Source organism: Haemaphysalis longicornis, unplaced genomic scaffold (genome assembly GCF_048455015.1).
Source record: "Haemaphysalis longicornis isolate Haplotype H1 unplaced genomic scaffold, Haemaphysalis longicornis Haplotype H1 scaffold_12, whole genome shotgun sequence".
NCBI classification, from domain to species: domain Eukaryota; kingdom Metazoa; phylum Arthropoda; class Arachnida; order Ixodida; family Ixodidae; genus Haemaphysalis; species Haemaphysalis longicornis.
Window position 1 is genome coordinate 81860138 of NW_027526225.1, and position 23841 is coordinate 81883978.

A 23841-nucleotide genomic window follows, 5' to 3' on the forward strand; every position below is an offset into this window, starting at 1 on the left:
AAATGATGGTTTTGAAGAGGGTGTCGTGTGAGAGGGATGTTGGGTCGATGTAAGTTGAGGTGTCGTGGTGAGGGGGAGTGAATGTACGAAAGCGAGAAAACTTGGGGCACTGCCAGATGAGGTGGTAGAGATCGGCTGCGATGGAGTGGTGGCAGTAGGGACATCGGGGGGCGTGCTGGGGATAATACCATTGTCGAATGGTCTCTGGTGCCGTACAGGTGTTGGTGAAGAACTTGTTCAAGAAGATCTCTTGTGCTTGGGTCAGGGTGGGGAAGGAGGTGAGGTGGCCTGAAGGGGTGAGTGCTTTGAGGCGTTGTTGTTTCAGCTGCTTGAATCTACGGAGCCTGATTGCGGGAGCGAGAGTGGGGTCATCGTCAGGGCAGTTGGGCCAGGGGTGGTCTGAGAAGGGCGGCGCCGAGGGTCCATCGGAGGCTATTGTGAGAAGGGCCTCCTGTGCAGCCACGTGGGCTGCTTGGTCCAGTGCCGACTGAGACTGAGATTCCGCATTCTGGTGCCCTGCCTCACTTTCTTTGCAGCCCTTAGATGCTGCCTTCACCACATTTTTTTGTTGCATTGTTTCATGGCAGATTTGACTGCTTGTCACACTTTGTGTTCTCCTGGCAGTTGCAGTTCAGTTCCCAATGGGATGGCAGCCGTGCTGCTTGTGGCTCTCCAGAGTGCAGAGGTGCAAATGCCCATTCACAGTTGTGACGAAGTGATGCGATTTCTGTCGCTTTAGTCGCATGGAAATTGCTTTTGTCGTTTGGTCTCGACCAGCTTTTGACGTCGCGACAGAACTCGCGTTGCTTTTGTTGCAAGTGTAAATGACTGGTCTTGAGGACATTTTTTAACCTGTGTGCTTGTTTAACCTATGTGCTTGAGATTTACACATTGAGTGTATTTTAACATCCTGAGCACAAATATGCAGTCAGTTTTCGTCTATGGGGCGGAAGTTTACAGTTGTGCAACGTGTTATGCCATTCCGTTTTGGGCGGTTTTTTCATTATGTATGTATAAAATACTCAAATAGCTTTCATCCCTTTGGGCTCTAGTAGGACCAGGGAGTGCAACTGTACCACAGCAGTAATTTTAGCATTGTTTCTGCAAACCCTGTAAACTTCATAAAAACGGCATAAAATCTTGTGGCAGCAAAAAGGTATCCCATACTTTTCTGGTTGTGTTGCACTGTTCAGTTCATAAGCTTTCGAATGCAGCAAAAATGATACAAATCGAACCAGTACATACCGAGATATTGTACCCGACAGCTGACCATGTGGAAAAAATTTTGTTCTGAGAAAACAGGGCACGAAGTTTGGGGACATAGGCAAAAATGGTCATTTAGGCTACTTCAAAGGGCGTCAGCTTTGTGAATACTTATGATACAGCTATGATATTTTGCAGGTACATTTCTTGGTACCTGTAGACTGCAAATAAAATTAATACAGAAAATTGATTTTTTGGCAAATTTTTGGTCCTCAAGGCCAGTGTCCCATCCCCTAAAGAGGTGGATGGTATGACCAAGCTGCTCTAGTGGCGCCAACAGGGGAAGGCGGAAAATTCCTGCATGAGAGGAAGTGTGGTGAGGAGTTGGATGAGCCACTTACAGCGGAACATGGTAGAATGGCGCACCATGCGCTCGTGCTGTCCTGTGCTCGCCAAGGGGCAGTGCTGCATTCATGTGTACAGAGGAGTGGGGACTTCCGACTCGCTGGAAGTGCCGTGCAACAAACACCTGTCCACCATTGCCAGTTTTCAGGGCTGGGGGCGAATCTCTGCTCTTTCCTTGTCTTCTCTTCTGGTTGCTTTCTTTTGTAAACCTAGGGAGAGAGAAGACGCTTGCGGTGGGCCTTTCTCCTGACCCCTTGCCCGTATTGTGTTGTGCTTGCAGTGCAGCCAAGGGTGGCCTGGAGGTGACGCTGATGGAGCGGGTGGTACGACGGCACGGGCCCGTGTCCGTGCGCATGCTGTCCACCCAGTACCGCATGCACGAGCTCATCATGCGGTGGCCCTCGCAGCGCCTCTACGGTGGCCGGCTCAGAGCACACCCCTCGGTCGCTGAACACCTTCTCAGGTCGGTGTGGGGAACTTCTCCTGAGAGTGTTACGAAGGCTCAGGGAATACATAGTGCCACTAATGTCACTAGATAAGGCTGCAGAGTATCGGCACTCTTTTCTCCTATTGTTCCATGCCGCCGCCGTGGTCATTGGTCAATTCGCATTACGCGACGTTTGTTTACGCTGCGATGGTTCATGGGCACCGCCGTTTCGTTGTTTGTGTTTTAGTTGGTCAACTCTTGTAGGCTCAGCTTGTCCTCCCTGCTCTGCGGCTGCGTGCGACTAACGTCGTTCCGAATGTGAATTAAAGATGACGCGCTTCGCGGCGTTTCAACTGCAGAAGTGCATCCGAAGATGCCGTGTTGCTGCATCTTTGGAGGCGTTTACAAACGACCTTGTCAAAGTTAGCAGTGCGGCTGCAGAAGCATGGAGGCGAAAAGCAAAAACGCCCGTGTGTACGAGATTTCGGCGCACGTTATAGATCCCCAGGTGGTCAAAATTAATCCGGAGCCCTCCACTACGGCGCGCCTCATCGCCTGCGTTGCGTCGGCGCTTTAAGCCCTACAATCAATCAAGGCTGCAGAAGCAGCAATCTGGCAACACTGATAAACACCAAAATGGCCGCCGTTGCTCACTTGCGTGCGTCGGTGACGGTACTCTGTATCTTATCTGGTGACACCTAGTGCCACCTTTGTGACCAGCCATCTCTGGTAACTTGGCCCCCTGTCCTGCACTGTGTCCACCAGTGGGAAATTCCAGCCAAGTTTGTGAGCTCTGGTGGTCTTTCCAGCTCTTCCTAGCTGTTTTCTGTGATGTTGGACAAACTTACCAGCGTGCGCTTGCACCACAGGGACCTGCCTGGTGTGGAGGACAACGAGGACACGGCCCTGCCCCTTCTGCTCATTGACACAGCGGGCTGTGAGATGGCGGAGCTGGACACCCCGGATGAGGAGTCCAAGGGAAACGAAGGTGCCCACTTTGCACCTGGGAGCTGCTGCTGTTGCTCGACAGCTAACCGCGTGTGCTGTCAGACATCTAAAATTCTCTACCTCTTGATGTGTGGCTGTCACTCGCACATTACGTGGTTTATTTGGTCAAAGCAAGCGGCTTCTTTGTATACCTGTGGCCTGTTATCAAAATTTCCGCTAGCTATGCGTAGCCTCAAATCTCTCTCAAGGGGGGGAAGCTGCTCTCAAAACAGTTATCTTTAATTGTAAAGTACCGTATTTTCGCGCGTATAACCCGCCCCAGCATATAATCTGCACCCTCACTTTCAGCCTGCCGGAAAAGAAAATGACAATCTTCGCGCATTGCCCGCACATTTGACACAGGAAAGGCTGTACCACAGCTACTGCTCAAGCAACATGTCACGTACTATGTAGGCGGAAAAAGCGTATATTTAGCACATATAATACACTGACTGCAAGGCGAAATTCACAATTCACTCAGTGTCACTGCTATCGCTAGAGCTATCACTTGAGCCGCAGTCCTCACTGTTGTACACAAGGTTGTTCAGTTGTTATAGTGCGCTCATCCTTGGTTTTTCTTCCTTGCCCTTGTATGTATTGCGCAATCGCTGCCATGGAAGGCTTAGTCAGTGTTACTCCGTAGGAACTTCACGGCATGATGCACATTGCCGTGAAGCTGCACTGAGGGAAGAACCCCACATATTATGCGCGCGCCTACTTTGTCACGGAAATTTTTGCATTTTGGCGTGGGTTATACGCGTGAAAATACGGTAAACTGTGTGAAACATGTCAGTCTTGCTGCTTTTTTGCCACTGATTTCAAATATGCTGTTATTTTTTGAGTCAGTCAATTAGTTACCAAGATAATTAGAGATAATTAGTCATTTTTGGAGGAGCAATAGGCAATACAGTGTTGGTCATAAAACTCTAATCTTTATATTTTCTAATACTCTGAACCCTGGTAAGTGCAGTGGCAGAATCGGTTTTTTTATGCACCACTTGGAACGAATTTTACAGCTCATTAAACCTTGGTGTTTGAAATGGGCATTCGAAATGGTTCCTTGCCACTGGTGCCACCAAAGGTTAATGAGCTGTGAAATTAGTTCCAAGCGGTGCATCAAAATACCGATTCCCTTACTGCATTCACCAGGGTTCACAGTATTGAAAAATATAAGGATTGCAGTTTTATAGCTAACACTGTCTTGTTTAGTGTTCCTCCAAAAATGGCTAATTATCTCTAATTATCTCGGGAACTAATTGACTGACTACAAAAATAACGGCATATTCGAAATCAGTGGGAAAAAAGCCGCAAGACTGGCAAGTTTCACAGAGTTTACTTAAATTAAAAGGAGCTGTTTTAAAGGAGCCATGAAGAGAAAACAAAAGTTTGTTTTATTCGAAAGATTAGGTGTTTCATAGTACCCCAAGCGCTTTCCCGGAAGCAAATGATGCTTTATTCACTGAGAAATAAGGCAATTTAAGCCAAAATTTTAAATCTCCCGCTAAAATTGCACATTCCGTGACGTGAACAATGGCGTCATACGAGCCGGTCCATGAAACAGATACTTAGTATGTCGACTCCATATAGCACCCACACACGGGAGTCGACCGAGACGGCGGCCATTTTAAAAATACTAGTAAAACCTAGTGCACCCGCAGCCCTAGTCATGGAATCGCCTGATCCGGAGAAGAAAACTCTCGCCGAGGAGCTCGGGCTTGCATTTAACAACCTCACACCACTTGAACGTTCAATGCTTCTAAGTGCACGAGCGGCAAGAGTTGTGGGATACGCGGTGGACGGGAAAGCGACCATTCCGCGATAGCCACAACAGATGAACGCCCTGCCGTCGGCACCGCTGCCTCGTCAGCCCCGTCGCGACGGACGAATACAGACTGGTACGTATGTGCCGTATTTTTATTACGGTTAATAATAGTTCAATTTCAGTAGCAGTATCGCTTATGCCAGTTGGCCGGTGTCGTGTATGGAAAGCTGTTCGCGCGAGCTCTCTGCTTCGACCAGAAAGATACGAGTGTCAATGCGCGGTGTTTACGGCATTTTTTTCCCCCAAGGTCAGAGCGCTTTGACGGCGATTTGATGAAGTCGGCGACGAGCGCCAGCATGTCCCACGAGTGAGCTAACATAAGGGTCCCTGCCGTAATCACTTCCTCGGAAATGAAGCGAGCACACTCGTACTTCCTTGAGCTCTCTTTCTCCTCCGTTTGCAAAGTTCACAAAACGTAGCCACTTGCTTCGCCGAGGTTTGTCGTTGGGCAGCACATGAAAGGAGATCTCCTCACCGGGGATGTCGCACTCCCTGGACGATTTGCCCGTACTACATGGGCATTTCAAAACGTAGCAACAAAATTTCATTGTAAAGTACTCGAACAAACTGAAGTTTTCAGTGGTTGTAAATTGGAAACGAGCTCCTAACAATAGCAGCAAGCCAACACCATTCCGAAACTGCGACGACTGTCACTATCTCGTCGCTGCTTGCTGTTCCTTACTCCCCTCGTTTCTATTTTCACCTTTGCTGGTTGGCGATATGACGGCCAACCTCCTGTGAAGGGATTACGATACCAAGCAAGGTCGCGGCTGTGCGTGCTGGGACGGTTCGTTGGCCCCTAAGAGCCTTGAACCCGAAAATTCGTCTGCGCGACGGCGAGATGTCGAGCTCGGCCGGCGGTAGTTTCGTACGCATTGGCGCACACGCTTGTGTGTTCGTTCGGAAATTCAACCGTTTACTCCACCGTTCTTTGTCATAAAAAGAATGTGCAGTATGTTTCACGGGCATTTAGCTCGCTATGCAAACTGTAAGCCCTGCCTAACATGCGTTTGCTTTTGCCGGCCTCCGCCAATCGCAGAGCATTCTCGAGTGACATCATAGGTTCTGTTGCGGAAAATGAGCTGGTGGGTCGCATGGTCATTTCCTTTTTTCCTAATTATGTAGCTTATTTGAGCGAAGTTTGCGTTATAAGTGGTGTCGTTATGGTTCTAACGAGGCAATCTTTCGAATGAACCAAACTTGTGTTTTCTCTTCATGGCTCCTTTAAGAGTCTTTTCTCCCCTCCCCCTTAAATCCTGTTTCATTGCATGTTGAAAATAGGTTGGTGCAGACTGACTTGGTTAGTAAACGTATTGTGTGACGTGTCTGCTGTTGCCACCAAAAGCATGATGGCAAAGGAAGTACAGCACTGTTGGGAGAAGGCATGACACTTGCGATCAGAAAAGAAGTTCAGCTACGCCTTCGAAAGTGAAGGTTGCCAAGAATGCGCTTTCTGTTTGTGCTTGCAGGAGAAGCTGACCTGGTGGCCATTCACGTTGAACGCCTTGTCTCAAGCGGGGTGCCAGCTTCGGAAATTGCAGTGATTTCGCCTTACAACTTGCAGGTGACCATTTAGTATAGGTAACTTCACATGTGCTCAGTTTTGTGGCCATCATTTCATTCTTCAACGGCACTGTAGTGCCTTTTTGTGAAATGCTTGATCTGATTCAAGGAAATGTCTCACGCTGTATTCAAGGAAATCTGATTCAAGGAAATCTGATTCAAGGAAATGTCTCATGCTCATGCTGTATTCAAGGAAATGTCTTTCCTATATTTTTTCAGGTAACACTTTGAATGTGTTGGCGTCATTATGGCCGTACACGGCTAAGCAATAGGCTCTTCTGACGCGAGAGGGACAACAATGCCCATACACATAAAATGTACAAAGTGTAAAAGGCATCTGTAGAAAATATGTTTACACTAAAAACTCATTACAAGAGACACTCAAGAGAGCCTGGAAACATGTCTCTTATAACCAAGGTCTCTTGTAACCGAAAACACTGATGCTGATGTATTAAAGTAGGGGTGTCTGAATATTTGAACATTTGATTCGAATTATTTCATATTCTATTAGATTTGAATGAAAGTTTTATTATTGGAAATATTCGAACCCCTCAAAATTATGAAAAAAGTACTCAGAAGGTGTCTCAACCGCAAAGCCACAAAACATGTACGTCGTGAACGGTTGGGACTTTCGCAAAGGTTGTATCTGTGTTCATTAGCAGTTGGCAGTGTGCGGCAACATATATGGGGCTGAGCACACCGTCACAACGAAAGGCAGAAATTATTTTACAGAAAACCGCCGAAATTAACAGGTGGCCAACACTAAATGACGCTGACATTGTAGAATGAAAAAGGAATACTTAATAAAAGTGAAGGACGCTCACTCCAATGCACAAGACTTGAAGAAGCAAAGCTGTGCACAATGACCATCACGAAGGTTTAAGTCCACGATTGCAGCCGATTTGCTTCTTCTTTGCTGCCGCAATGACTTTTTACTCCATCATGTTGGCTATAAGTGTGAGCATCTTTCATTTTTTCGGAAGTGATAATCATTAGACATCACCTTGGGAGGGGGGTACGCTATGACGTGTCTCTCTCGTTCTGAGCAAGTGGACATTACCTTGGGAGGGGGGTACGCTATGACGTGTCTCTCTCGTTCCGAGCAAGTGTTGTCGCGAATACGGCGAACGCTGAAGCTTTTTTTTGGCCAGTCTTGGCCAATCTCCTTAATTAAGTGGGTATTTTTGGCTTGGATGTTGGGTGGTTGTGAGGCACACACACACACGAGTGCTCGGCATTTTTGTTTTGTTTGGTTTTAACTGCCGGGCGGTCGCCGCAATCTTGACCAACCTCCCTAATTGGGTATCCTTGGCATGACAAACATGCGCAGCGGATGCTGGGGGGTCGTCGCGAGGCAAGCGAACGTGAGTGCTAGGTATTTTCTTGGTTTGTTAACTGCCGGGCAGTCGCCGCGAGGCCTGCGCTCATGTGCGCGCGCTCGGCAATTTCTTGGTATTTTACCTGCGCGGACACAACAAATTACGATTTGCTAAAGAGCTTCGCTTTTAAAAGAGAGATAAGTCTGCTAGAAACAAGGTCCATGCAGTTCTACAATAATAAATCTGAGACAAACGTCGCGCCGATTGGACGCTCGCACCTGCATGCAGTGGTACTGTATGTTTTGACCATGATAGCAAGCCAAATAGGAGCATGAGGTTTCAAATGCGAGCTGGAGGTAGCAGGTTGCCGTTTGTAAAGATGTTTGCACTGGTAAAGGGTGAACGTACGTGCACTTCGCCTGCGGCCAACCTTTGCGCAGTGTTGGTCGCATTTACGATGGTCGCGTTGATCGCCTTCTTATTCACGCTATTTATCAGATAAGCTTATATCCACTTGCCTAAGCATGGCCGCCGCCATTCGGTAGAATAATCTGGCCAGCTTCCATAGTCCAGGAATAAAACACGAAGTAATTGCGCTGCTCCCCGACAGGTCAGGTGGCGCCACATTGTTAAGCCGAGTGCATCGAAGCGACTGAAACCCGAATATCCATAACGAGAATGCAAATCAAAAGGGCACCTTTGTCATTCTCGCTGCGGTTGCGCGGTCCGCTAGGCATTTTGTGGGTAAAGTAGAAGGCTGCGTGGTACATTCACATTGTTTAAAGGAGCCATGAAGACAAAGTACAAGTTGGATTTATTAGAAAGACTGCTTAGTTCCGATAATAATGATACCAATATCATCGCAATCTTTGAACAAATAACGGACATATTGAAGAAAACGTGTGATGCAGTCACGACCCCCTAGCCAATTTCCCGCTACTTTTCTATGACGTCACGGAACCTTGTTTGTGCGATTGGCGGCCGCCTAACTGAGCTGTCGCGACGACACACGACGGGACGTCTGTAATGGGGCCTCTAGTTCCATCTGACCGCATCACTTGAATGCTAACGTGCAGTTAACGCACTGAAAATTATGTTTTATTGTTGACCCAAATGACGTAATTCTTGCTCATAACATGTCACTGTGGCGCAAAATTTGAAAGTTTTTAAATACTTCTTGCTTTTCTTCTCGTTAAAAAAACATCTTTTGTGGCTGTAATGGAGCTGAGTGAGATACTGAATGCTAGTTCTTTCAAATTAAGCAAAGTTGTATTTTCTCTTGATGGCTCCTTTAACTACTATCCCACGTCCTGTGCGGTACTAAGATTGACGCACAGAGAGTAGCCGGTAACGAAAGTGTGGGATGGACAAGTTGTTTTGTTGTACATGCGCCGAGTGCGCGACCAGTGGCTCTTGCAGCTGCGATGGTTCGCTCGGTAGGTTTTAGTTTTCCTGCAAGATCGCACCACTGTATCACTCGCTTCCGGACAACGTTGACGTCGCACGAAACGTCATGAAATGGCGCCAGGAATGGGACGCGTTTTTCAATTTGTAATTTCTTGGCAATTAAAGCATCCTTCGCCACCAAATAAACACTGAGAAGGCTTTGGGCAGTTGAACTTTCGTCTGACCCCAACTTGCCTTCAGTGTTCCTTTAAAGTGCTTCTAGGTGTTTATCAGCCACAATTATCGACACTTTCTGCCCAGAAATCTCCTCATTATTCGTAGTCCTCTTCCTTTAGTTCATCCTCTAGGATATCTTTTACCTGCATGAAGATCGTGCGATCTGTAAATCCTTTGGATCATATGAGGACCGCATCTGCAGACACAAACTCCTTAATTAACAGATTCTGGAAACTCTGCAATCTCTGGGATGCAGGCCTACGCTTCACCTTCAAGGCAGATTTTTCATGCAAGGCCCTTCTTCTATTATGTTTCTTCTAAGTAGTGAAGAATTTGTTCTAGGGACCCAAAAAGATGTCCTTAGTGACAGAATGCCCCTTGTAACCAAGGGCTGTTGTATGTGATGTTGCGAACGTGGCAAATGTAGGAAAACCAACCAAGTCATATTTAAATATCTCTTATAACCGAGTGTCTCTTGTATCGAGGTTTTTACTGTACGCATAACCAAAGTGCGTCTTTTGATAGCAAAGTGGACAAGCACACAGGACTTGACATCGGTGCTCTTTTACATACCTTAAAGTTCCGAAACAATGCCCACCCAATGTACAAAGATATCAAGTGAAAAATACAGAACGGGCAATCTTTCGGGTCAGGTGTGAAAAACTAGAAAAAAAGCGGCCGCACCGCCAACCAAAACTGCGGAGATATCAAGAAGAAATACCAGATGGGCGAACTTTCGGCTCAAGTGCGGAGGGGACAAATAAGTGACTGCATAAACACATGAATAGATGATTCGCGTTTATTTTGTTCACTCATCGACGCTAAATCCATGGATTTAAGGGTAGGGAGATCTTTAAAGGCGTACTGACACTAAATTTCTCGCTTTCAGTTTTTATGCTGTAAAGAATACCTATTGGCCCAGTAATTACGAAAATCGAACCGAAAGCCGTCAGCCGCCAAGACAGAATTAATTATAGCACGTTTATTGCAACCAATTTCAAATTTGGTCGCCGCGCGGGAAAATGGCCGTTCGAAGGCCAGCCTGCAAGTGGGCCAGCCTTACGTCACGGTCTCACCCGTGACGTCAGAAACGTTTTTCTTTCCTCCATGCGTTCGCCGCATCGTCTGCTACGATTTCACATGGTCCGCGATCCGCCCGCGCAGTCGACATGTCGTCTGAATCGTCAGACTCGGATGAGTCACTGCTACCCGATAGACAGAACAACTTTATTTGGCCAGGCGATTAGGCCGGCGATGTCTTCGCAGTCGTCCGTTTTTTAATATCACTGCGGCTCGAACCGGCACAGACCGTGATAGCAACAGCTTGTCGCCACTCTTCTAATCAATCTGATCGCGAAAAAGAAGCTCCACATGCGAGAAAGTAGATGTTAGTGTGTTGAAAATTGTGCTAGGAGTTGTTATCGGCGCTGAATTTAAAAGTGGCGTTCAGATATTTGCCGCGATGGTAAGCCTACGCTGACCGGCAGCGGAGGTTCGGCGCTCCGACCCAGCGCTGCCGGAACCACGGTGCGGCGAGCGGCCGAAAGATGGCGCCACCTGCGCGCTAGAATCAAAACAGGCCGCGGCAGATGTCTTGGTCACCGATCGCTGAAACGGAAATTATTGCCAGAATAAAGCTTCATATGCGAAAAAGGGGATGATAGTCTGGTGAAAAGTTGTGTAAGGGATGGTCATTCGCAGTTGTACAGATACCAGCGATACCAGTCGCCACGATACTAAGTTCCCAACACCCAAGGTGACCCGTGCAACCCCGAGGCCGCTGGCTTGGGCGACAGTTCTCGCGGCCGTCGGCGCGCACGAACTCAGTCCACGTTTAGCGCTGCATGTCGTCGCGTGGAAAGTCATGCATCTTGGCATCGTCGTCGATTTGCTCGGACAGGCTTCCACGAGCAGTACTTCGCATACCGCGAGCTTGCCATAGCACAACTTGGGCGAGCTCGGTGACGCGCACCGCCGCGTCGCCGCGGTGCCCGTCGACATCGCGCAGTTTTCGGCACCAGTGCCGAACACCATGTGCCGGCAACGAACTGAAGAGCAAAGACGTCGAACACGCAACGTTTACAAGCATTGCTCACACAGCTACTCCCACGTCTACTGCCCAAACGAATACCGCCGACAACAGCAGCGCAGGATATCGTTTCCAGTTCTGAAAACGACTATATGACGTCACTCTGAACCGGCCAGACACGCTGGCCAATGTTTCGTCACGCCGAAAGCGATTGCGCTAGTGCTGCCGATTTGTGGAAGCTCGCAGCCTGGAAAATCAAAATCAATTTTAGATGTGATTCCGGCCTCGGATCACTGCAAAAATTTCTGTGAGGCATCTGTACAAACTACTGAAGCCAATTATATCATTTTTTAGGTATCAAAATTTGGTGTCAGTACTCCTTTAAGGTCTTTTAGTAAATTGAATATTTCACCCCTAAAGGGGGGTGGGGCGATGTTTTGGGGGTGGGCGTTCGCTTGGAACTTTACGGTAGTGCTATGAAAGAGTGCACTGCCTAGTGGGATGTGCTGTTTGTGTGGTGACATCACTATAGGAAGGCTACGCATGGGGAGGACTCCAGAAGAGCCAGTTAGATGCGAGGAGCCGGCAGTGTGATTTAAGTTTTGCAAGTTTTGGTAAAGGGTAAACTGTGTTTTTTCGCCTATGGGTTAACTGTTTGGTAGAGGGCATAAAGAAATCGTTGCAGGTGACACCCACGGCTACCTTGGCCAACCACCTTCATTGCATGGGTCAGAGTTTTTTTCCTGCAACAGACAAAAAGCCCATTGTGTACTGAATGCTGCCCTTCCCCACGTTAGAATGGGTGGCCGTCCACCCATTGCCCGCCATTCGGTGTGCGCAGGTGGAGCTGATACGGCTGCGACTGTCTTCGCGGCACCCAGACCTGGAGGTGCGCTCGGTGGACGGCTTCCAGGGTCGAGAGAAGGAAGCGGTGGTCATGTCCTTTGTGCGCTCCAACGACACAGGTCAGCCTCCTGGGGGTCTTCCGCAGTCCACCTCCAACTTGTGGGTGAACCATGTCTTTGCGTTTTGCACGCGGTGGTCATCAGCTGAACTACAATTTCGCCGAGGAAGGAGGTTTTTCACCAAGAAATTTTTAAACGAAACACAACCACTCCAACCAAAGGCATCATTTAAAGCAGTCTTACTGTTTTGAAGCCTACACGGCTCCTTCATCAGGGGTTGACTGAGGTCAACCTTTAGCAGCAGTCATATAGATGGTATTCACTGAAAAGTTTAGCTGTCAATGTCTTCGCCTGGCCACACTAGAAACGGCCACGTCCGTGCCTCTTCAACACAGTCAAGGCACGACTTGTGCTGCTGCGCCGGTACCTCGCAGGAAAAAATACAAAAAACACTGGCATCCGTCGTCTGCCCCGTGTCCACCCGATTCGCAACGCTTGTGTCAACAGATGTGTTATTAATCGCGCTCAGATTGGAGTTGAGGCATTACTTTGTGTTCAGTGGGATAGAGTTTGGAACATCAAACACATTGTGGGCTTGGCATGGACAAGTACCGCCATCTCACGGAGCCTGACGTAACCAGTGACAGCGCACACATGGTTGCCCGCATGCAGGCCACACCAGTGAATACAAGCTAAAAGGAAGCTTTTTTTTTTTTAAGTACAGAGCACTTTAGGGGCTCACCTTGTTGTAGCTTAGTGTAACGCTTGATGTCAAGTGACTGCCAGAATCAGGTGGCACAGCAAGATAATGGACCCAAGTAGAGCCTGGCGTACCGTTGTAGGGCATCCCGCAGAGGCTTCAAAAACCAAGCAGTTTATATAGACATAAGCGTTCGAAACTCGTGAACCCCTGGCGCTTGTCATACATCTCCCTGTTGTTTAGCACAAAAAAAAACTGCAGGTACATTTAAGACAAAATACACGTAATTAACTGCCAGCACCCACATTCACTTAGTTAGGAACGCTCGTTGTGTTGGCTTTTACGATACTAAGCGAAAAAAAGTGGCAGTGCAACGCCGGCACGTGCGGAAGGAAAAGCAACCACAAAAAGAACAGAACTCGATCCCCTTGGCGCAGTTTCGGGCAGGGGGCGCGCGAGCACTGCGAAGGCGGGAAATTTGAATTGCATTGGGTGGTAGCAGTGAGCTGATAAGGGCACAACAGCCCGTTATGGTGAATCACTGCTATGCACTTCTGACAGCTTTCACGTTGAGTGGAACGGCTTTAATTTTTTTGTGTGCATTGGAGGCAGTGAGCATAAATGGGGGGCACATAGGGATCCCTTCAGCCTTCCCCAAGTTCCTTGTATGTGCCACCACTTAAGAAGGATTCTTTGTAACTGATTTGTTCTGGTGCCAGTCATGTGTGCACCCCTTAAGTCCATCTAGTGGTCAGATTTTTCGCAGTGTTGGGCCAATGCACTGCGCTGTATGGTTAACTTACAGACATCATTTTGATGCTGTTGGGGGCGTTCTGGGAAGTTCGGGGTTTCACCGTTGTAATTGGTAGGGCGTTGTGCGGAAGAAATTTCGGTAGCGACTTTTGGCTCTTTTTACTTTGGTTTTGAATTTCATTCTGAAATTTTTGCACTAAGCCCAGAAACTCTGAAAAATTGGAGCTTCAACATTCAAACGGCTTGTCTTGCGAAATTGTAGACCGCAGCAGCTCTAAAATGTTTCAGTTTTTGAAGCTTAGAGGTTTTGAGGCAGAGCAAATTAATAGTATTGGTTTGTATCACCTCAAGCAGCTGCCGAACTTGCATGGGTTTTTGAAATCTTAAAAATACAATACGATTTTGCAAAATACAACTTGCTTGGAATGTAAGATTTGTTCATTTTAAAAATGCTCCAATAGATCATATTTAATGTACCTTCGTACCTGCATTGGTTCCAGTACATAACGTTACAAGGTTAGCTTCAAGTTATTGAAATTTTTCGTTTTTTCATTTACAGTTAACCTCCTTATAACGAACACTGATACAGTGAATTATCGGCTATAGGAAACTAAATACAAACTTTGGTTGACCACACTTCATTTCAATGACACTTATTCTTTTATAATGAAACTGAAACTGTGAGAGCAATGCGCGGTATCGGATATAACGAAGAAATATTTGACCAGTAGGCTGAGAAGCTACTTGGAAAAACTCCCAGCATCCGAAACTGCATATGTAGAAAAGGCTCTTTTGTTCGTGGGCACTGAAAAACTTCACCCAGCTCAGGGTTGCGAATAGCCACCAGGCAAAGATCACATTTTTCGTCGAAAAAATAGGAATGCAGGCCTGTTTTGTCAAATAAACTTTGCTCTGTTGTAATTTCTCGTTTCCCGTTTCATTTTCTGGTTCATTGAGCTTGAAATGCTGCAAGGAGGAAGGTAAAATTACCTTGTTTATAGTTCGCAAATTAAAGTAATGCGTTTTCGTATCACGAGTTTCTTGCAGCAGCCAGATTACCGATTGATCTGAACCAATTTTTTACTATACTGTTACAACAAATATGGGATATAACGAACTAAATTACTGTCCCGATGCTACGTCATTATAATGACGTTTGACTGTGTTTAAAAGAAGTAGCAAAAGACTAAAGTAAAAACTTTGCTGGTACCTCTTACTAAATTCCCCTGTTTCTCTGAAATGCCATCAGTCCTGTGAATCCACTGAGCTGTCATTAAATTCATTTGCTTCTGTCCCCACTGCAGATTTTCTGTGTGGTGGCGAAAAAGCAGTGTTTGCTTTCTTATAAGCAGCTCGGTGTTTGCACACTGACTTCCAACAGGTGTAGCTTGTTTGTTGAACTGGATTCCTCAGTCATAAGTGAGGACAGGGGCCGTCTTTTTGTGGCCTTGCTGATTGCGGGCTGTTCCTGGCCAGGGAGCGTGGGCTTTCTCGCTGAGGACCGGAGAGTGAACGTGGCCGTCACGCGAGCGCGGCGCCACCTGGCCGTGGTGTGCGACAGCGTCACCCTGTCGCGGCACGACTTCCTCAAGTCGCTCGTGGACTACCTTGGCGAAGAAGGGGAGGTGCGCAGCGCCCGGGAGTACAGCACTGGTGGGTGACATCAGGAAACCCCGAGATAGTTGTAACGTAGCCGATGTTGTGCAGGCTGAGCTGGTTCGGTGAGTGTGGTAAGGGGTTGGAGGATTTTTGTGGTACTGCCGCCCAGTGCTTTACTTTGTCTTGCTTGCTCCAACCTCTTTTCACAACGCTGCAGCTTTTTTGGCCCTTTCTATTTCTTAAAGAGGCCATGCAGACAGAATACAAGTCTGTTTTATTCAAATGGTTTTTTGCTTTATAGTACCCCTAGCGCTTAATCAATTTGGGTTAAAATTTTGATTCTCCCGCCAAATCGTGTGTTTCCGTGACGTCTGCTATAAAGTTGCAAGGGCGGGTATTCAAACGAACTTCCAGTGCGCCATTATGCTCTGCAGCCTTGCTTACCATCAGTCGTCCAAGATGGCACTACCATAGTCAGCCATGAACCATTGTCCCCCGTTGCTTTGTTTTTGACCGCATTTGCACTTTGCTTGTTTTGTTACAGTAGAAAGTAATAGTTTCGTGAAACATGGGGTATGCTCGACAGACAGGACCCCGTAAGATAACGTCACTTACGCCAATCGGCCAGTATCGTGTAAGACAACTCCAAAGCAGCAGGCTGCTGGGCAGCTAAAACAAGCATGATGTGCCTAGTACCAACAGCAGTGCGCATCGGTGCTGCTATGTCTACGTGTAGTTTTGTAACTTTCATTGCTTACGCCACCATTCTTACTTCTGTAAGATGAATATGCATTACATTTAAGTTCAATTAGGTCCTTCAACAAGCTTATAAGCCCTGCCTACTTTGCGTTTACTTTTGCTGGCCTCAGCCAATCGCATAACTGGGCATATGACATCATAAATTCTGTTGCGGGAAATGAGCTAGTGGGTTGCATGGCCGTTCCATTTTTTTCCTAATTACTACATAGCTTATTTGAGCAAAGTGTGCGTTAAAAGAGGTGTCAGTATGGTTCTAACAAGGCAATGTTTTGAATGAGCTAAACTTGTGTTTTGTCTGCATGGCCGCTTTAAACACCTGCTGGACAAGTTCGAGACATTCCTTTATGCTTATGGTGAAAATTTTGAAATCAGAGACGAGTTGGGCCACCATTTGAACTCTGGGAAAGTGCCTCCGCTTTCATGCAAGCCCTTCTGACTTGCATTTATTTCACACTGTGAATACCAATCAGTGCTGCCTCCCTTCCAAAAACGCTCCTTTTTCCACATTTCTACGGTGGCAGAGTTTAAGTATAGGCTATTATACATTTCTAGTATGTAAAATTCCTTTCAAAAACTCATAGTGCAGGTACAAAAAAGAAAAGGCTAAAGCTCTGCAGGCTTGACAGCTTATCCCTGTTTTTACGGGCAGGTACTTTTTCGGAATTTTGGTTCCAACCCTAGCATGTACCCTCGTGGTGTTGTCCTGCAATTTGTACTTTCTGTGGAGTTAATTGCTACTATGCACGCTTGTTTTAGTACATGTTAATGCTTCTAGCAAAGAACCAACGTTGTTGGTTGGCGTGTGTTTGATCTCATTTGTTGTTATTTTTCAGAGCTAGAGTTATGCTCGTCTACTGCAAGGCCATCTAGCGTACGGCTGAAGGAGCCAAAGAAGTCTGCCAGCAAGTCGAAGACCAAGCTGCAGCCAGACAAAACGTCGAAGGTCGAGCGAGGGGGAAAACCAAGGCAGCCGGCCAAGGCAAACAGCAACAGTTGTGCACAGAGATCTGCAGAGTGGGTTCTGACAGTGCCACGTTTTTTTTTTATTTTTGTTTTGGCCTGGTGGGTTGTCCTGGGACGGTTTGTGTCAATGTGGACCTTTTGCGCTAACATTGCAGGGAAAGGACTCCCCAGTCCAAGTGGGAAGCAGCTGTGAGGAATTTTGCAGACTCCAAAGACAAGGAGCACTCGTTCCCGAGCTCACTGACTGCCTTTGAAAGGCGCACAGTTCACGAGGTGCGCCTTTGCCTTATCCGAACTGTGACTGCTCATACGCTTGGGAGCTGGGAAGTTTTTAAGGGCAGAGCACTTTAGGGGCTCACTTTGTTGTCGTAGCTCGCTCGCTCGACCCAAGTAGAGCTACGCGGCGTTCCGTCGTAGTGGCTGTTGCACGGCATAACGCAGAGGCTTCGAAAGCCAGGCGGTTTATATAGTCATAAGCGTTCGAAACTCGTGAACCGCTGGTGCTTGTCATACATCTCCCCTGTTGTTTAGCGCAAAGAAAACTCGTGGTACATTTGGGGCACGATATACGTTGTTAACCGGGAGTGCTCGCGTTCATTTAGTTAGGAACACTCGTTGGGTTGGTTTTTACAGTAGTAAGCGAAAAAAAGTGGCAGTGCAACGCCGGCACGTGCGGGAGGAAAAGCAAGCACAAAAAGAACAGAACTCCCGCTGGCGCAGTTTCAGGCAGGAGGCGCATGAGCACTGCGAAGGCAGGAAATTTGGATTGCATGGGGTGGTAGCAGTGAGCGGATAACGGCGCTACAGCCCATTGTGGCAAATCACTGCTCTGTACTTCCGACAGTTCTCACATTGAGTGGAACAGCTTTAATTTCTTGTTGTTGTTGTTGTTTTGCCTTGGTGTTGCCCTCTAATATAAAAGGAAGAGGTCAGAAATGACCTCTTATCTGCAGCTTTTGTGGAGATTCGAAGGCCTAGAAGTTTATAATGTAAAGTTACGATGTAAACGGGACACTGAAGGATGCATAATGGTTCGCTTGAGCTGAAATGTAAGACCTACAATGGCTATTTTGCTTTTGCGTGACACAAACGGTGCTTAGTTTGCTTAGGAATAAGTATGTGACTTTGAGCTGGCCTTTTGCCCCGGGGCCTCTTTCTATTTTTTCATGATGTAAAGGTAAAGGTCACTAGGCCTGACCTGAGTCAACCTGAGTTGGTAGGTAAAGCTAATGGCTAGTTAGACTGGCTTGTTGATTGTGGTCGTATGTTTGCTGTAAATATTCCATGCTCTTTCTTGTGGCTGTTGTGTCTTGCAGCAGACGAGCAGCGGATATTATTGGCAGTAAGAACCAACAGTAGCTTGCACGTTGAGTCTCATAAATTCTTGAGATCACACATGCACACCAACAGAAAAAACATTGCCAAAGCCACAACCAAGACATAGGGACCACCTGTGGCTCTCAAATGGCTCACCCTGTGATAATGTTTATACCAGATTGTTGAACCAGAACCCAACCGAACCGAAAACCGGAACCAAACCGATATTTTTTGCGGAACTGACCTGAAGCCGGATCACATTTTTCTAGCACAGTCAACCCGAACCAGAACTGTACAAAAAAAAAATAAATAATGTTTACCGGTTCACAATAAAATGTTTTGAGCATCTTCTTTACGTACCATCAGCTTAGTGATCATCCACGGACTTTTTTTTCTCACTTAGCTATAATTAATTATTCTGAACCGGTTCACAAACCGGTTCAGGCTTGCAAACCAGTTCGGTGTGTAATTTCGTCGAACTGGAACTGAATCGGAATGAAATTATTTCACTCGAACCCGAACCGTAACCGAACCGGTATATTTTTTTTTTCGGTTCAACTGGTTTATACACTGCAATCTTGATAAAAGATCTGCTTGACAAAAAGTGGAAGACTTGTTTATTTTACGTATGCTCTCGTTACGTATGCCCAATGCATTTTCTTTGTGAAAGGTGGCTAAACAAGCCGGACCAGTCCCCTTCCAGCGGTACCTGTTTCAGCACTTTTGGCATTTCCTGCGTTATCAGAAAGACCGGGTCTAGAGTGCCGTCCGACGGTATTATAAGCACTCCACTATATTGACGTCCACCCGCGTTTTGTGACAAAACTGCCGCATCTGGCACTACATCGCTATAGATAACGTAAAGCTAGGCAACCTAACCTAAGCATAACATAAGATAACCTAACGCACACAAAGAAAAAATTTCAAACACCAAAACTAACCTAGGGTGTAGAAATTATAGTTCAATTTCAAGATGAAAAAAAAAAACTGAAGCAAGAGTCGGTGTCGAACCACCGTCCTTGAGAACAAGAAGCTAAGACGGATACTCTACACCACAACAACAGACGCTATCGCCCGTTCTCGCCTAGTGTTAAATATTGGAAGGTCGTCGGACGGCACTCTATCCATGCCTGCAGCGATCAGCTAGAGTGCCGTCGGATGGCATTCTAGACACTGCATATCAGAAAAGCTGCTGTTGCCAAACTTCGGTAGCTGCGACCGCACTGTACTCTGCTGACACGGGCCAACTTGTTTTTAATTCAATGTCTTTTTATGCCTTCAGGTGGTTCCCCCTAGCTTTCAGCTTCTGTACAGCAGTGCAACCTTTGTGTGGTACTTTGGTGTCTAAACATTGCAGAGGAAGGGATTCTCAGCCTCAATTTCAATGTGCCCCAGGGAGTTGAACCTTGTTATAAAAGGCATGGATGTAAGACAATAGGGTATAAGAGACACTATTCACTCTCATGAATGTCCACCCTATTTTTCCCATTAATTTTACCTCTTTTATAACAGACATTGAATGTAGAAGGTAGTTGGATATAAGGGACAAGTTATCCCTGAATTTTGGTGCACAATCTCGCTTGTAACATACATTTTAACTTCAGATGTAATGCCACCTGTCACTAACTTCAGTTGCTTCCGTTGTGGAAACAGGGGGACGATAGACGCGTGCAGTAGCTATTTATTATAACTTCAGCAAACACACAGTGTTTCAGTCAGCTGTGAAACGATGACGAGAAGCCTTGCCAATGGAAATGCGACGTACAAAAGTGGTTAAAGCTTACTGCCATGCATACAAGCGTGACTGTGCATGAAGGCTTCTGCGCAAGCCAAGAGTGCTGGGAGTGTGCAGTGGACTCTCTCAATCGCGTAGCTCCCAATCAAGAAGCACCGCAGATGTTGAGTCCTGCAAGCGTAATGAATAGCCCGAGCACACAGCGGAAGAAGCCGTGCGCTCTGGCTACTCATCAGGCTTGTGAACTCGACATCTACGATTCGTCTTGTGCAAACAGTGAAAGGAGATAAAGCTTGTAGAATCGGTTGTAAAAAACAGTGTAAATGCAGTCATGAAGCGAACAAAGATTCAGAACTGTTTCATGAATTCTGGAGGTGGAACATAAATTCAAATGAACCTTTTGCAACATGCTGTAGCGATCTTTTGAGCGCATTTTAGTCATACGGTGCCCACATTGAACTAGGGGTTGATCAGTTAGTGATAACATGGTACCCTGCTTATAAGAGACCTCTTAAGATACAGAAAGGGCTCCCTCATACGTTTCTGTTATAAAGGGGTTCAACTGTATGTGTTGCCAGATCACGTTCTGCCTCTCTCCTTTCAGCTTGCTGAAAAACTTGGCCTGGTCCACATCAGCGAAGGTGATGGTGCTGAACGCCACATCGTTCTCCGAAAGCACCATGTGCGAGAGAGGGGGCCCGACCCTTGTTTTTCGAACACGGAGCAGCAGAAACCCAGCCAGAAGGCGCCTCCAGACAGCACAGACGACACGTCAGCTGTGAAAACCGAGCCAACCAAGACGGAGAGCTGTGAGAGTGAATGTTCGGCCACCGACGCTGGGCCATCGACCGTGCAAAGGACAGTGCAGGGTGCAACCAAGCAGAAGAAGAAAAAGGTGGTGAAGCCTGGAAACGATAAAGGCAAGGCCGCCGAGGGTGAGGGGGAGGCAGAGGAGGACTTTGACGAGCTGATCTCGAAGGTGATAGCGGCCGACCGGACGTGCGGCTTCGACCGGTGCGGCGAGAAGCTGCACACGGTGCTGGCCGGCACGGGCGGGCCGTGCCCGTTCTGCAGGCGGGGCTTCTGCTTCAAGCACGCCCTGCCCGAAGTGCACGGCTGCGGGGAGGAGGCCCGGGCGCATGCCCGGGCAGCGTGGCACCGCTCGCGGGGAGGAACCGTGGCACCCCCGCACACCAAGCCCGAGAAGAAGGCGCAGGTGCGGAAGGCCCTGGGCCAGCAGCTCGCCCAGATGGCCGAGTCCCGCAAGAAGCAGACAAAAAAGAAGTGACGCCTGCCTGGGGATAGGCAGTCGAGCTTGGACTGAAATGGAATTGAAGTGAAAGTGGTGCTCAAAGCAGGAACTCACCTCTGTGCCAAGCTGTTTCATCTTTAACGGATGGGCGCGGTTTTCCCCGTTTCAGGATGAAGATGTTGTTCGCGTGAAAAATTAAAAAAAATGCAATAGCGTGCACCAAACCTCTCTCTCTCTCTCATTTGCCATTTCTACTGATAAAAAAAAACCATGTTTAATCTGTAACAGATAGGAACAGTTTTCCCTCTTTCGGGATGAAATTGTTGTTTGCGTGAAACATAAAAAAAATGCAATAGCATGCCCTAAACCTATGTCTCTCTCTCTGTCCCTTGCCATTTCTAATGATAAAATAAGACCGTGAGTCTAAGAACATGTGTATTGCTAGCAAGTAGTTGGCACCGTGATTATCCAAAGAGTTGCTGGTCCTAGCAGGTTGTGCAGTTCTGTTCAACGTCCTCTAAAACTTGAGTGCACACAAATAACCATCGTCCTTCCTGATATTCAGCAACGTTGTGATACAAAAAGAAACTAACTTTCAGATACAGTAAAAGCTGAGTAATTCGGACTTCAATCATTCCTATTTATAAATAATTCGAACTGTACCATTTGGTCCGGCCTACCTCCATAGAGGCATGTGTATTAAGAAAAGCCCATTGATTCGAACACCAGTAGGTTCCACTACAGATAATTTGAGCTATGCACCACCGCACCGGCTGCTTTGTGCGTGACAAATGGACAGGGGAACGCACCCGCTGCCTATTTGCGAGGCTGCATCACTGGCGGAACCGAGAGAGGAGTGGAGAGAGACAGTAAAATGGGGTAAAAGGAATCTAAAACCCCCATGACAGGCGTTTTGAAAGGTGTATTCTTTGTGGGCTACATCGAGAGAGAAGGTGAAATGAGGTAAAATCAATCTAAAACCCCTGTGGCAGACGTTTTGAAAGATGTATTCTTCGCGGACTACATCGATGTATTGCGTGTATTCACCCGCGAGGCACGCATGCAGGCAATCATGTCAGTGTGCCGTCACTCGTTACGTTGGGCTCCGCGGGATGGCGGTACTTGTCCGTGCTAAGGACATGACTGTGTCGCACGTTACAAGCTCTACCTCACCGAACGCAAAGTATTGCCTCCAGTCCAATGTGAGTGCGATTAATAGCATCTCTGTTGACGCCACCGTTGAGAATCGGGTTGAAACGGAGCAGACGACGCAGGCCTGTGTGTTTTTTTTTCTTCGGCGTGCGGCCGCAGTGGCCCAAGCCGCGCCATGTTCGTGGCGCATCGGCCATGTCTGTGGCCACTTCCAGTGTTGCCAAGCGAAGAAACTGACAGCTAAACTTTTCAACGAACACCACCTATATGAGAGTGGTGCGCTGACATATGGGGCTTCTGGTCAGAAGCACCCGCCACTGCCTGGGAAGTGGCTAATTTTGGCATCATTTACCTGAATATAGAGGCTGCTGGTGCCAGTGGCGATGAAAAGGAGAGGATGAAACGCGACCACCTGCTGGAAACTCGTGACCAGATTGAATGCCGCCCGCCCCTTCAGTTTTGAAGGCCTTGCACTACATTCGCTAGTTAGAGCAAACAATTTCTGGCTATCGCCTTCAAGTACAAAAGGCACACTGCAATCGATCTTTTTTCAAACATTGTTGACATGCCCTACTGCTCCCCCCCCCCCCCCAATCGCAGTGTGCTGTCGTTGTTTTTCATGTTCATTAGTTCGGCCTTGCATTGATTTAAACTGAGATGGTGTCCTCTTGCATTCGAATTAACGAGCTTTTGCTGGAACAATATTCTATAGATGTATGCCCTTAGTTTTTTATAAAAATTCTGAGTGGTTCAGCATGGAGGATTAAGAGACAGTAAAGTTATGTTGGCCGAGTTTGTGACATGCTTTCTTTTGGGTATACAGTAGACTCCCGTCAAAACGAGGGACCATAAAAATTTGTTCGTATTATCAGAAATTCGTCTTACGTGGAGTTTTTTTGCATTGTGGATGTTGCAAGAGAGCAAAATTGTCGCTCATCTTAACCAAGTTCATCTTGGCGGGAGTCTACTGTATTAAAATTGGCATGGTTCTGTGCAAACGCAGTCTTTTTTGCATCATGCAAGACTGGTACTAGCGGCTGATGTTGGCTCTGCCCAGTATTTACACATACAAGCCTCATTTCGTCTTTTCATGAAATCATTGGGGAACAGAAATTGTGGAAGTTTTGTCTCATTGGCTGTAAGATGCCACATGCTTCCAGTCACCAAACGGGAAGTCTTTGTGCAGGTCATGTTGTTGCACGACGCCATTTTGAGCGAAATGAAATTGGACACTAGTCAGACTAGGTTAGGTTAGTTCTAGGTTGAGTTGTGCTGGAGGAGCCTTTCAGGGTGCGTGATGCTGTGGAAAAACCCGCAGACTCTCTGCT

General features: G+C 47.1%; 1 protein-coding gene across 2 annotated transcripts in view; it reads left to right on the forward strand.

Annotated features, from left to right (window-relative positions):
• Nucleotides 1-21677, forward strand: part of LOC144162867 (DNA-binding protein SMUBP-2-like) — a 38359-nt gene extending 16682 nt beyond the window's left edge. The window contains exons 10-17 of one of the 2 annotated variants that reach the window (XM_077693578.1): nucleotides 1889-2071; nucleotides 2905-3023; nucleotides 6314-6408; nucleotides 12220-12343; nucleotides 15213-15389; nucleotides 16928-17108; nucleotides 17213-17330; nucleotides 20714-21677. In XM_077693578.1, the coding sequence (XP_077549704.1) occupies nucleotides 1889-2071; nucleotides 2905-3023; nucleotides 6314-6408; nucleotides 12220-12343; nucleotides 15213-15389; nucleotides 16928-17108; nucleotides 17213-17330; nucleotides 20714-21397 (1681 nt within the window). In that variant the 3' untranslated portion in view covers nucleotides 21398-21677. The remainder of the gene's footprint in view (nucleotides 1-1888; nucleotides 2072-2904; nucleotides 3024-6313; nucleotides 6409-12219; nucleotides 12344-15212; nucleotides 15390-16927; nucleotides 17109-17212; nucleotides 17331-20713) is intronic. The other variant, XM_077693579.1, reaches the window with a different exon arrangement.
• Nucleotides 21678-23841: the final 2164 nt, after the last annotated feature.